Genomic DNA, 14,984 nt, shown 5'->3' with positions numbered 1-14,984 from the left:
AAAGAACAATCCTTTCACTTTGCGACGAGCCTAAACTGAGCTCAATCGATAAATTTGTTTCTGAGTTATGAATAATTTTAAAAAAGCCTAAAGTGTCCATTTTACCCCACCCTCCTCTATCTTCTACTAAATAGAAGCGATTCGTCAAATTTTCTAGAAAAATCGGAAAATTTTCATTTTTCTCAATTTATTTTTTTCTTAAGGAAAAAACCCATGGAAAAATTGCGGAATTTTGAAGGAATTCCCTGAAAATTTAAAGGAATCTGTAATTCAAGGAGAGATTTCTGGGAATTTTCCTGATTTTTCATAAATTTTGCGAGAATCGGATTTTACCAAAAAATTATGAATTTTCAATGACAAAAATCATTTCTTGAGCGAAAAACATCGCATGCATATTTGATCAATTTATGGTAGGTTTTAGACAAGAAATCAGTGCTCTTCGGGCTAAGGAGACAGTTACTGAATGAAAAGGTGATGTCTTTTTCCTAAATGAGACAATATTCTTTAAAAGACAAGAATAGTTTGACAGAAGGACAAGAAGCTATTGCTTCCCTTCGAACTCAAAGCGATTGAGCGTAAGCGACGGTTATATTTTTTTAATATCTGGAGGTTTTCCTCTGCATAAACTTTCTATTCATTCAATATAAAAGTCTCTGATTCATGATCCACTGAATCGAAGCTTTTAATATTTCCAGTTATTTTCTCATCTTCTGACACGAAGAAACCGATTCCGTGTGGCAAGAAATTCTCACTTTATCATGAAATGTACATGTTCAAGTCATGAACACTTCACCGAAATCTTACACTGTCTGACATATTATCCGGAATTCTTACCCCAAGAAATTTATCCTCAAGATATGAGATATTCGGCGCAAGAAATTAGTTTTATGATATTATTACGATATTTCTCTCAGTGTACGTTATTAAATTTCTTCCCATGCAATGAAAAAGTTCCACTGAATGATGATTCACGTATTGCATTTTACAAATAGGTAAACAATAATGGATTATATGTAAATGTGAAAACCACTTACAGTGTGTGAAACAATTCATTGAACATTGAAACTCACAATACAATGAAGCGTAAACCTACGCGTGGAATGTTTAGGAAAACTCGTCACCCTTGATGATATGCTCAGTGATCATAAATGATAGCAATAATTCATCCTGCCAGTGAGAAGAAACAAATACCCAGCAAGCGCCTAAAATATCAACCACTCAGATAAGGCACCATCCGTGTCAATCGTCTAACGCCACCATTCACACCTCATACCGTTCCCATCGCACTCGCAACGGCGAACATCCATAAAACTGAAGGTACTGACTTCTCATTATCAGTTTATGTCTATTGACTCAAAGTGGAAATCAGAGTCATTATCGACTGCTAGTTTGCCCGTAGTTGAATGTAAATCAGAACAATACGTTCATTTGTGGAAGTCGGAAAAATATTGTGAACGTGAATATGGTAGAAATCTCTTCGGCTGGTGCTGAAGATTATGCCAATAAAGGAAAGGATAAGAATCGGGAGAAAATTGGAAATAGAATACGTGAACCTGGGGATGTTGCAGACGATGATGATGAGAAGCTGACACTTGAGGATCTGGCGCCTGATGGGGGATGGGGGTGGATGGTGGCACTAGCGATGATACTCGTTCTTGTAAGGAATTATAATTCATTTCACTCCCTTTTATGTCATTTATTCGTATTCAAAGTTGGCTGTCGCCACAATACAATAACATGTGGGGTACGATTTGCGAAACTCACGTATCGGTTGTGTTTTTCATATGAGCTCAGGATATGAAATGTGTGTAATTCATAAACAGTTTTAAGAAATTATATTAAATTATTGGATTTGTCATTTGTCAATCATTGAATTTGTCAATTAAATTACGTGAGAAAAAATCCTGAATATTCAGCTACATTCAAATTATATTTTGCACAGAATTATTATTTTTTTAACATTCGTTGTTCATAAATAACCAATTGCCATTTGTAAAACTTTCGGAAACCTTATCTTACAAAAAAAGATTTAAAAAAATGCTCGTAATTTTAAAAATTTGCAATTTTTAAATTATTCCATCAATCTTCCTCCAAACGTAAGCTTTCCAATTGTTTTTCAGATTTTTAAAATGCTTTCTAACAGTTCAATATCGAGATTCAAAGTCAGACCTGCAAAGTTTAAATAATAAAATCATTGTAAAATTTCTGGAAAGTTAGGGTCAAATGGGGCTGAAATGAAAGCTCTGGTGTTCGACCCCAAAAGTACAAAAGTATTTCACTGGCGAAAAAATAACCAAAGTACTTCAATATCCTTAATGTATATCCCAAGACAATCGGACCTAAAAGTTAGTCCCTATGGATTTCCACAAGAAAAATCCAAATAACTTAATTTATAGCATTCGCATAAGTGATTGAGTTTTTCTATCCTCATGTATTGTTGATGTAGGCAACAATAACTGAAGCAAATAAGAGATGCTTTCACGAAATTTTTGTTTTTTAGAGTTGAATATCGCCGAAACTATGTAGTACAAAATTTTACAAAAATTCACCGTATTCGGAATTTATCAATCTATCACGGATTAGTTCTTTAAGATTATCGTAAGAACCGTTTTCTCATAAGATGGAAAATAACCCCCGTTGGGACTATGCCTCGCGTGTTAGATGCCCGGATTTCATTATTTATCATCTCCTAAAGTGTTTAGTATAACTAGTTAGATTGTTTTTCAATTGCTGGGGACTATTATAAAAATTATATATCCTGTTTTCAAGGGATATACCTTACATCTCCTGGAAAATCCGACGATAATTGATCAACATTAAACACCAATATAACTTGTCACTTTGAATTTAATTATATTCAAAATTGAATATAACACAATAGTCTTATTTAAACATGAATTAGAAAATTCACATTATCATTGAAGTCCCCACATTTGTTGTGCATGACAATCGATTTCCCAGAATTATCAGTACGTATCAGATAATTAACGCTGGAAGTACCATTTCCAATTCAATTCCACATAATAATATTGTAAATTATAAAGCGACAGTGTAATTATGGGCATTTTTATTGTTCGAGAATGGCCGATGACCACTAGCGGCGAAAAACCATTTGTTTTGATATGCGTCTGTCATCAATTGGTTTTCCACTGAAAAATACTTAATCTGAGATGATAACGGTCAATGGCAAAAGTAGGTCTCACAGAATAAACGTAATACCTTGATAGCATTGTGATAATCATCCTCTTTTCATTCGTCTTTATCGATTTTTAATGCAATCAAAATGCGGAATAAATCTGGAAGAAAGGGAAATGGTCTTGGGAAATTTTTCACAAAACGATTGGAACAATTTTAACCATATGCAGAGAACACTATAGATATCTAGTCTGAGCTATTAGCAAGCTAATATTATTAGCAAGGGAATCCCCTCAAGAATACATTGGTGAAATTTTTTTTATAAATTGCAATGAGAGATGTTTTTTCGACCGGTATATTTATATTCTGTATTATCCCCGCGCTATTTTACCCAGTAAAATAATTTACCGGGTAAAATATTATATATATTATATATAATATTATTATTATATTATTATTTTGTAATTTGGACCTTAAAAACATGCAAGGTTTGACCGAGTAAAGTAGCCCAGGGATAATACAGAATATTTTGTGTAAATTGTCCGTCTAAAATCCTGAAAGTTTTTAGTTGAGTTCAGTTATTGTTCAATCAAGCATTCCATTGAACGGTTTCGGTATACTTGGAGGGCTACAAATACTTGAATTTCTTTTTATTCGTATTCTTATATATTCATACCATCTACGGATTTACATTTTGCGACTTTTTGGTGTCTATACCAGCTGCGTCCCAGTCGCAAATCCTGGGTCATGTTAAGAATATCCAAATATTTTTTACAGTTTGGTGGAGACCTCACTACACTGAGAGAAAAAATTATTCCTGCCAGGGATTGATATTCTCGTCAGAAGATAATATTTTTTCAGAACGAATTTTTCCAGGACAGTCATTTTCAGAGAGTCCAAGTCTATCCTCAAAAATTACAGTGATGTTGAACAATCTGATTATTATGCTACATATGACCTTGACAAAATGTTCTCCGATATCTTCCAGATTTTACAAATTGGCGATTTTCTCAAGTAAAGAAAATTGGAATAATTCCAAATGTTAATAATTATTATTGGAATTTCTTCGAGGTCATATGCAGAAGAATATTCTTATAGATCACCATAATTCTCACGATTGGAAATGATTTCGGAGCACCTGGAAATGACTGGCCTGGAGAAATACGTTCCAAAAGAGATATTTTCTTCTACTAAGAGTATGAAAAAGATATCACCAATAACATTTTCTTGGGAGGAATAAATTTTTTTCTCAGTGTATAGCTTCAACCATTTTCAGTTATCAAATTTGCCAATTAAATTAAATACGAAAAATTCTAAAAAATCATGAATATTCAGTGTCATTAAAATGACATTTTGCACAGAATTATCGCCTTTTTAACCCTTCGTTGTTTATAAATAAATAATTAAAATTGTTTAAACTTTCGGAAACCTTATTTTTTTCAGGCATGAAATCGGTTTCTGGTGAAAGTCTGAATATGAATAAATTTGTTACGATTCGGAACAAATGATTTTTATGGTGAAAATTGATTGTTTAAAAATTATTTATAGAAAATACTCGTAATTTTCAACAATTGCACTTGCGAACAAATTGCGAATTCGCTAGGTTTTCTATTGAATTTTTTCATGCGTGTCAGTTAATCTCTGCACGGCGAAAAATATTCAATAAAAATTACGTATCGTTTCCGTAATTCCGGAGCGAAATGTGGTTGTAGGAAATTTTACGGAACTGTCACGCAATTTTTATTTAAAATCACGGAATTTTTTTAGAACGTTCCATAATTTTTACCTGAATCTCCTGTGAAAAATTGCGATACTGGGAGTTCCGTAATTTTTACTGAACATTTCTCTCCGTGTAAGTTGCATGGTCAATCCAGTTAAGAATCCCTAAAAATTACGGATAGAGAGCCCTGAGAATTTGGGATAGATATTTCAAAATTGACTTGAAAAAAAGTAATCCATAATGAACTGTAACTTATAATTTTTATTATTAACTTTAATTAATCTTCCATTGAATCAATTCATGAATTACCTTAAATTCTACACTGATAGAATGATTCATTTATTCCAAATGAGATTCGTTAACTATTAACGAATGGTAGAGTTGAATATGACCAAATGAATATTCGTTAATAGTTAACGAATGATTCACTTGAATGGCGAAAGTCAAGTCAAAAAAGGCTCCTCAAATATACATTCGTTAACTATTAAAGAATGAACATTTGGTGAGACCGAATAGACCTTAACCTTCAACCAAAATCCATTCGTTAAAAATAACTAATCCGTTCTATCAGTGTACCAAAAGCTTGAAATTTCATCATCGTTTTTCCCCCAAATCAAATTCAATGTCACTGTTATGAAGTTTACTAGCAGCTTATTCATGGAGTTTGCTTTTCTTTCAAACAGTGTAAACACCTGAAATATAATTTGAAATAGGTGACGATTTTCGGCTCTACACCATGCTTCGCTATTATGTTTGGAGAATTTTTCGAGTCAACAGGCCAAGGTGGCTCGGTTATGACATTTCTCAATTCTGTCTTCATGATCAGTTACTCACTCTCAGGTAAGCATTGATATTTATCTCATTTTATTAAACTTCATTACCCTCACATTAGCGCTTCAAGGTCTCTAATATTTGAATCAACAAAGCTACCTTATCTCTTCTTCATTCTTATGGTAATTCTGTTCAATCCGTGAACAAACTCATATGATGCGGAAGGAGAGATTGTTGGGGATTTGGAAATCTAAAAATGTTTTTGATATTATTTTAGGGCTCCTGACGAATGTTCTACTGAAAAAGTATCCGATGAGAAGTATCGGGGTCGCGGGAGCTGTGGTGTTCTCCATTCCCAACGTCATGTTGGCATTTGTCACTCACGTTTATGAGATGGCTCTCATCTCCTTTGTGCAGGGAGCCGGTGCCGGCTTTGTTTACACCATCTTGAACGCCAATTTTTATGCGTACTTTGTTAAGAAGAGGGCTATAGTGAGTTGAAGGAGGAATCATGCTTCTCATTCTAGATTATTACACAGAACGCACGCTGATCCTTTTCTTTATGCAAAACTATGAATACTAAATGTGGACGTCCACATGAAAAGGGACCACTTTGTCGATTCTAGTTTCCGAGATATTCACGTTTTTGTGTCGGCAACTCCCATTTGCACCAATGTTAAATGGTTTTTCCATCTTCTCCAACGATGTCATTTTTAACCCTATGAAGATCATTTTGGGCTCAAAATGTGCGGAATGTTATCAATATTATCAGAGTATACATAACACCATATCGACAAAGTGGTCCCTTTTCATGCGGACGTCCACAAATTATGAAAACTTTATTATCATTTGTGGACGTCCCCATGAAAAGGAACCACTTTGTCGATATGGAGTTATGTATACTCTGATAATATTTATAACATTCCGCACATTTTGAGCCCGAAATGATCCTCATAGGGTCAACAATGACGTCGCCAGAGAAGATGAAAAAAACAATTCAACGTTGATGTAAATGGGAGTTGCTGAGACAGAAATGTGAATATCTTGAAAACTAGAATCGACAAAGTGGTCCCTTCATACGGACTTCCACATTTAATGCGAAAATGAAAGAATGAAATTAAATACATTTCATACACTCAGGAATGCATTATAGCAATCATTGATGCATAGAAAAAAAAATTCAATGAATGTTGCAAATGAATGATAAGAGAAAATCATGGAATCATTTTGAATTTTTTATCAATCGCGTTTCAATTTTTGATGTGACGGGATCAATAACTGTACCCACAGAAGAACCTAACCGTTAATTACCTTCAAGAAGTCGTCTTTTACGCCTTCTAAAGCGTATTTTACGCTCAAAGTTGAAGTGTGAATAACGATTATATGAACGTAATTTACGTCAAATGGAAACCTTTGTCTTCTCAAATTATCTTCGTTAATTATGGTGTGACAATCGCGACCAAGGCGATCCCCCTCCCCTCTTCGTCGTGAATTGTCATAAATTACCAAACCTCCCCCTCCTCATCGCGTAACGTAACATTTAAATGCCCCAACGGTTCTTGATCCAAGGACTTTTCTCACTGAAATTCAGTAGGTTTTTGGTACTGAATTTTAGTGATTTTTTTACTAAAATTACGTATCAACTCCTTATTATCAGTAACATGTTTAGAATCACGAGGTTCTTAAACTCAGTACTTTAGTTCTGGAAACAAGACGCTTACCTACTTCTCGTTCAAAAAGACACGGAGAAAACTTGCTATATAGTCAAGCCGGGGCTCAGCGATCGGTTCAAGCGCATGAGTGGAGGTTCAACCGCACCTCCGCTTGAATTTCTACAGGGGTTGTATCGGATTTAGGAGAAGAATAGTTATAAAAATTCAAGTTTCAATTAGAATTCACTGAAATTCATAAGTTCTCAGCGGGAGTGAGATGGAAATTTCACAGCTAGATTAAATTTTCAGTGGAACATGAAGATTCAGAAACCAAATGACATGGATTGTCAATTTTTCCCTGAATTTTCCTGGTTTTTCATAGAATAATTGACCGGAATAATCAAGTATTTTATTGTTTTTAGATCATTTGAAAAAAATAACAATGGAATATTTGATTTTTCAATGACAAGATTTCCTGAAATTCCAGTGGAACACAATTTCCGGAATTTGGCACGGAAACTACAGACAAAAATTTTAAACTGTGAACAACCAGTTGTTGAAATTCACCAAATAATTTTCTCCGTGCAGGAAAAAGGGTAAATGTTAAGAAAGAAGGCCCCACCACCGATCTTGAAAATTTAACCATCGGATCGGACTTGTCGCTCCAGATTTTTTCCCAGCTTTTACGTTAAAAATTCCGAAAAGAGCATTCCACATCACTTTTACGTTTTGTCACGTAATTTTTCCCGAAGTTTTTCTCTTTGTGGATATATGACATATTTGACATTCAACATGACAGAACTTTTGTTGCCAATAAATATGAATTTGCATATATGTGAGATCTATTATACAATATATCCACAATTATGTGGATCTTTCTGAAAACTTAACCATCGGATCAGTAGTGGGGCCCTCTTTCTCAACATTTACCGGAAAAAGTACAAAATAACATAAAACAAATATACCTAACAACATGATATACATTATAACATAAAATAACTCACTATAAACGGATCTAGCGACAGCTCCAACGGAATACACAAAATACGCAATTATATTTTTACTTTGTAACATTTCAATAGATTATTCTTAATTCAATTTATTCTCACCTCAGGTAATGAGCGCTGCCCAAGTTGTGGTTGGTATTGGATCGATAGTGTATCCAATTTGGATAGGCCACATGATGGAGACGTATGGATTTCGAGGTATCAACGTTAATCAAACCCCAATCATCAAGAGTTGAATTTTAAAAATAATGAACATTTTTTATTAAAAGGGACTGCTGCACTCGTCGGTGCGATGAGTCTCAATAGCATTCTCGGGATGATGCTGATGCACCCAGTTGAGTGGCACTTGCGAAATCCTGAGGAGGTGCGTGAGGAGAGGCGACAATTGCGGGCAGAACAATTTTCCCATGATTCCGGTGTCAGTGATAAGTTTAACCACGCGCTAGTGAAGGATCGGAGATTTACGTTGGGGGATATCAATTTGAGTCTGGAAACTGGTCGGTGGAACAGTCTGGAGAATCTCAGGTGTAAGGAGTCTGGTCAACATCATTCATCGATTTTAATAGAAACCCTCAAGGTAATTGGACGTGGATCATCCATTTAATCCATTTAATGTCACTTACTGCTTAAGATATATTTTAAATCACGTCAAAATTACGTTTCGATCCATAAAATTTCCAGAACTCAAGGTGGAAAATTTACTTGTCGCTCCAGATTTTTTCCTAGATTTGACGTTAAAAATTCTGGAAAGAGCATTTCGCATCACTTTTACGTTTTGTCACGTAATTTTTCCTGAAGTTTTTTTCCGTTGGGTATATACATATATGACATCTATGAGATTCAACATAACAGCCCTTTTGTTGCTAATAAATATGAATTCTGCGCATGACCCGGTTGCACCAGCTCCGTGTAACGAAAACGTTTGATAACATAAAAAGTAAATTTGGATGTTCAATAGATTATTTTACCCGGGAGAGTATCTTAAATTTATCGCAGGGACAAAAAATTGAATTTAATCCCAAGGTTAAATCAGTGTCAATTCACAAGGGGCTACAGGATAAATAAAAAATTATTCTTCGTGTCAAATATTGAAAAATTACGACCCCTACGATATAATTGACCCCGAGGATAAATTTTACCCTGGGGTTTATTTGAATAACAGGGCTTGGTGCAACCGAGCCTATATGTGAGATCTATTATACAATATATCCATAATTATGTGGAGTAGATATATTTTCATTCGAGATATGCGGAATATTTGTCATGGCCCGGTTGCACCAGCTCCGTGTAACGAAAACGTTTGATAACATAAAAAGTAAATTTGGATGTTCAATAGATTATTTTACCCGGGAGAGTATCTTAAATTTATCGCAGGGACAAAAAATTGAATTTAATCCCAAGGTTAAATCAGTGTCAATTCACAAGGGGCTACAGGATAAATAAAAAATTATTCTTCATGTCAAATATTGAAAAATTACGACCCCTGCGATATAGTTGACCCCGAGGATAAATTTTACCCTGGGGTTTATTTGAATAACAGGGCTTGGTGCAACCGAGCCTATATGTGAGATCTATTATACAATATATCCATAATTATGTGGAGTAGATATATTTTCATTCGAGATATGCGGAATATTTGTCGCTTGGAAAGACTCGCATAAATTTTCAGATGAAACCAAGTTATTATTCAATTTAACAGCAATAATAATTGAAATCAATAAGACCGACGGAGATGCGTTGTGTTAGAAAGCCGTGTTGGCACGCGGATGACTCGCGTTCGAATCCCATGCAGGCGGCAGGTGGCAAAATGGTTTTTTAAAGCTCTAATTCTCACAGATCGTAGATCGTAAACACCCGAGAGGGTATATGAAAGAACAAAAAAAAATTGAAATTAATAACGAATTTGAGTCATTCTCAATTAGATGAACAATTTGAAGAAGATCACGTATGAAAAAATGCTATAGGATTTCCTATGGAAATCCTATGGAGAATTCGAACATTTGCTATAGGATTCTTCTGATAGGATTTCCCACAGGATTTCCTATAGGATTTCCTATCGGATTTATGACCCTCATCCTGACCCTTGTGACCGATTGGTTTCGAGTCTCAATTTTGTGTGTTACTTTCTATAGGAAACCCTATAGTGAATTCTATAGGAAATCCTATAGAAAATCCTATAGGAAATCCTATAGGAAATCCTATAGGATTTTTTCATACGTGATGATCAGATCAAAACCAATATTTCTTTTCCATCCTTTATGGGGTTCATATCAGCTGCATCCCCATCGCGGACTCTAGATAAAGTGCATCTCTGCACGTTGAATTTATATGAAAATCTTATAAGTTGAAATTGAAAAAATGGCTGTCAGAAGGAAAGGATTGTAAAGATGTATGCAAATAAGTGTGATGTCTCAAAAAAGTTGAATTCTTTATAGACACCAGGTTCCGACTTAATTTACGTCAAAATACTTCAATTTTTCCATTTAAACCTCAATATTTACCTATTGGACTATCTGACAAATATGAGACAAATATAGTAACACATTAGTGTTTAATTTCTCAGCTCTGTTTCCTCTTCCTCAAACGAATGAGTGTGTGTGTGGTTTGATATATTCAGATCTGATACACTCTTATCAGCTGTATTATCAGTGAATGTGTTATTTCCTTGAATTCATCTTCGTCTATTGATTCACTTAACACTCTACTGAATGCGGTATGAGCCCCGCGCCGCACTTTTTCCTTTTTTTAAAAATAACACTGTAGTAAAGCCTCAGAATAATTTCGAAAAATTTTGACATCTCATCTCGCAGTGTCTAGACGCCCTATCAATGAAAATTTACACCGAAAATATTATAAGATTTTGGAATTTTCATTCCGAAACTCCGAGTCCTGCACCGTGTATAAGGAAAAAATGTTCAAAAATACATTTGAAACTTTGAGCTTGAATATATAATTAAAGGTAACACTGAGGAGAAAGAATCCCATGGGACTTCGTCAAGTGTACAATCTAGATCACTGTTGATTTTTTTTCAGATTTTTCCTAGATCTTTCAGCGCAACCAATGACGTTCGTAAATCTAGCGCGACCAACAGATTATTAAAGACTCATTTGTTGAAAATGAATCGGAATCGAAGAGATGTCAAGCTATTTCGCTTAGATTTATAAATTGGGTTGCGCACGAGACCCAGACGAGACTTCACTTTGAAGAGATCGTCGTGCTCTAAAAAAACATGGAAATTTTTGTGACTTTTCCAAAATCAGTCTCAAAAGGCATAATATATTCTTCTCTGGTCATGACTTCGAGATAATTTGTCTCGTCACAGTCTCCACTTTTTCCGGTTTTTTCGGTTTCAGTCTCAATCTCGGTCTCATCCACTTAAAAAATAGGGAAAAAGAGAGAACGAGCTGAAATAAATTCTCTTGGAGTCGTGAAAAGTGGAGGCAATACTGTGCCCTTTGAAATTGAGACAGTTCCGAAAATTCCCATGTTGTTTTAGAGCCAGACGATCCCTCCAAAGTGAAATCTCGTTTGAGTCTCGTGCGCTCCTCTATTAGGAAGAGAAAATTGATTGAAATTATCGTAGATAACCCTCTTCCACTACTCTATCCATCAACTCAGAAAATTAAATACATTGACTATCAAAATTAAACATTAAGGAACAAGCAGAGAGAACCTATTCTGCTGGAGAGGGTGGACTTTTCCGTCCAAGATCGAAATCGGGTTCCGGTAGACCGAAGCTGCCACTGCAACAGACCTTCTCAGCACCCTCGGCTTCCAGCATCGGGAGCATCGCCGGTGCTCTGGCGGAGGTCAAACAGCGCACGGAACATTTACCGAAGCACATCAGCGACCACCATGGTGAGAAGACTGAGCAGAAACTCGAGGAGGAAAAAGATCTGATTACAAAGGACAAGAGTCAAAATAAAACCGAAGGCGAAGAATTCTCAACTCTGTAAGATAATCCGCATCTTGGATTCCATTTTCATTCGTGAAATCATCATCTATTAACGCTGTTTTCCAATATTTCAGGAAAATGCTGTCAGACCTGCTTGAATTATCACTCCTCAAAGACCGAACATTCATGATCATGAGTTTCGGAATGAGTTTTGTATTCGTAAGTGATTTCACGTTCTCCTCATTACTACCTCTGGCTATGTTGGAGGGAGGCTACAAGACTGCTGACACATCTATGACGATCACCGTAGGGGCCACTGCTGAGCTAGTATCCAGGATAATACTGGTGGTGTTCACTCTATTCGTGAAGGCTCGAGCTAAGACGATATTCTTCTTCGCGACTATTGCAATGGCTGGTGTCAAAGTTGGTAAGGAAACCCCTCTCACATGGTCTGCGGAGATTATTCGTTACTTGTTATCACCTCCGGCGCTGCCCGGGGAATCCTCTTGCCTAATCCTAAATATATGCAATACTATGGATATGTCACCGATGGCGGTGGCTGTGACACTATGTGACACTCTAAATCTCACGGTTTCAGTGTCGAGCGGGAGTCTCGCAAGAGACGACTGTACCTGGGCAGGTTTTTCCCTCAAAATAAGGTTTTCCCTTGTCCTTCGGCGAATGCGGTACAGGGGGATGGGGGGTGGGAAGGGAACAAATCGTAGACCCGAAAAGGTATATGAGAAGAAAAATTTACTATGGATATGTTGGATGGATGTGTTCTTTTCCTTGTAACTGCCTGAATTTTCATTCAATAGATTCATAGATTTCAATAATGTTCATTACATTCGCTTTTCCAATTGACATTCTACAAAGGAACTGATTTTTCAATAACTATATAGGGGTGACCGGGGTAAAATGAGACTCCGGGGCAAAATGGACAGCGGGGTAAAATGAGGCCAGTGTTTTTTTCGATGTAATGTCGTTTGAGTTTTCGAATCAAAAAAAGGAACTTCTATCGAAGACAGTCTCTAATCGTCGTTATGAGCAATATTCTAGTTTTTACGGGACCAGAAAATTTATTGTCTCATGCAGCTTTTTTTTCATCTTATAGTTGTAAATTTTTGTAAGTCCATCATAACTTGATTATTTTAGTACTAGGAATCTATTGTTTCCGAGACTTTTCGAAGGCCTTCCGAATTAGTTTCGCTTCAATAAAAGCTCCGAAGAGCAGTCAACATTTGCTGCATGGGCTATTCATTGACGATTTTTCTTCCAGCATATTTTCACCTGGAAAATACATTAACCGGCATAATGGTTTCAACGGTGCTGATAGGCACTGTTAGATCATGGCTGTATGTTCCGCAACCCTTGGTAATCGTCGAGAATCATCCGGTGGAAAAATATGCTGCATGCTATGGCATATTCTCATTAATCAGTGGATTCATCATGATTTCTGGTGGCCCTCTGTTCGGTACGTACTTCGATCACAATGTTCATTGATGAATGAATGATAAATACTTGTTTGCCGATAGGTTTTATTAAGGACGTGACGGGTAGCTTCAAAGTCTGTCAACTATTCTTAATTGCCACAAATTGCTTCCTTATTGTGCCCTGGGGGATGGAACTGATGAGGAAGTCCTGGAAGAGAGATTCTGCAACGAAAAAATGAACAAATGGGTCCCAGCACTCCTGACTTACAGAAATAAGTGTATTTATTGAATAAAATCCTATGCCAAAGTTGAATACTTCATTCATGTTTTATTCACCTAGAAAAATTCAATGAAAAACCTACTATTGACATAAAAAATATAGGCTCAGGGGCCTAAACTGCGGAAGTTGTTCATACAACGGATAATGACTCAACGCATTTATCTTTATCTTTCTCATATGGTTATTTGGTGTGCCTAGAATATATTTCTGAGGAAAAAAAAAGATATTGATGTTAAGGAATTTCCTAATACCGAAAAATTCCGCAGCGCTCGGGGTCCATACTTTTTAACCCGACGAGATCGAATGCGCGCTTCGCAATATAATACAATTCTCCATTCTAATACAATTGACATTAATGAAGAGGATGGACATGAAGAATTGAACTCAAAATCGAACAGTTTCATTGAACAATAAGAAATATTCGTATTGGCATCCTTTTCATTTTAAAGAGAGACGAAAATAAACGCGTGACATATTTTGGCCATCGCCTTTGTATTAGAGAGAGATAACAAACATGCCCGCATCATCATGAGTTATGATGCTTCACCGATTCATTATTGCGAAAAAATTTTAAAAATTCCAAAAAAATGAACGTGCGACACATTTTGGCCATCTCCTTTTTATTATAGAGAAAAAGATAGTAGTGCATTCACTAGAAAATTCTGTTAGATCGGTAGTGAAAATTTGATTCGTTTTTCGCGAATTCTATTGCAATACCACGAGTCGAGGATTTGGTTCTGATTGGCCGTACACAGGTATTTCAAGATCTCTCCAGACCTAGATGGACCTGGTAAGTCCTAATCAGTTATGCGACGTACTTTTCCAGAGACCTTTCGAATCCTCAGTTCTTTTCGGTCCTGAGAAGTCCTCCTCGATGCTACCGAGAACGCGTGATTTTACGAGCGGGTGAAGGGGAAGGCATGTATGCGGAGGGTTGAAATTTGTAGCCACCGAGGAGACAGGGTTGCAGAATATATTTTAGCCACCCTCGTCTCCCCGTTTACAGGCGGTGTTTAAATAAAAAATTGTGAAAGTTGATTCTGTATTTATTGACCCCCTGATGCCAATGAAACCCTCGGAGGTGACAGAA

At 36.1% G+C, this 14,984-nt stretch overlaps 1 protein-coding gene across 1 annotated transcript; it reads left to right on the top strand.

Annotated features, from left to right (window-relative positions):
* Nucleotides 1–1,288: 1,288 nt before the first annotated feature.
* LOC107039374 lies at nucleotides 1,289–13,927 on the top strand. Its single transcript, XM_015258947.2, has 9 exons — nucleotides 1,289–1,657; nucleotides 5,569–5,695; nucleotides 5,904–6,118; nucleotides 8,393–8,483; nucleotides 8,555–8,862; nucleotides 11,943–12,238; nucleotides 12,316–12,608; nucleotides 13,461–13,655; nucleotides 13,717–13,927. Exons 1-9 carry the CDS (start codon nucleotides 1,463–1,465, stop codon nucleotides 13,851–13,853), a joined length of 1,857 nt encoding a protein of 618 aa, XP_015114433.1. The 5' UTR covers nucleotides 1,289–1,462; the 3' UTR covers nucleotides 13,854–13,927.
* The last annotated feature ends 1,057 nt before the right edge of the window (nucleotides 13,928–14,984 follow it).

Source organism: Diachasma alloeum, unplaced genomic scaffold (genome assembly GCF_001412515.2).
Source record: "Diachasma alloeum isolate Michigan unplaced genomic scaffold, Dall2.0 Dall_scaffold_00299, whole genome shotgun sequence".
NCBI classification, from domain to species: domain Eukaryota; kingdom Metazoa; phylum Arthropoda; class Insecta; order Hymenoptera; family Braconidae; genus Diachasma; species Diachasma alloeum.
Note: the sequence above shows the minus strand (reverse complement) of the source record. Positions and strands in the feature narration are given on the sequence as shown.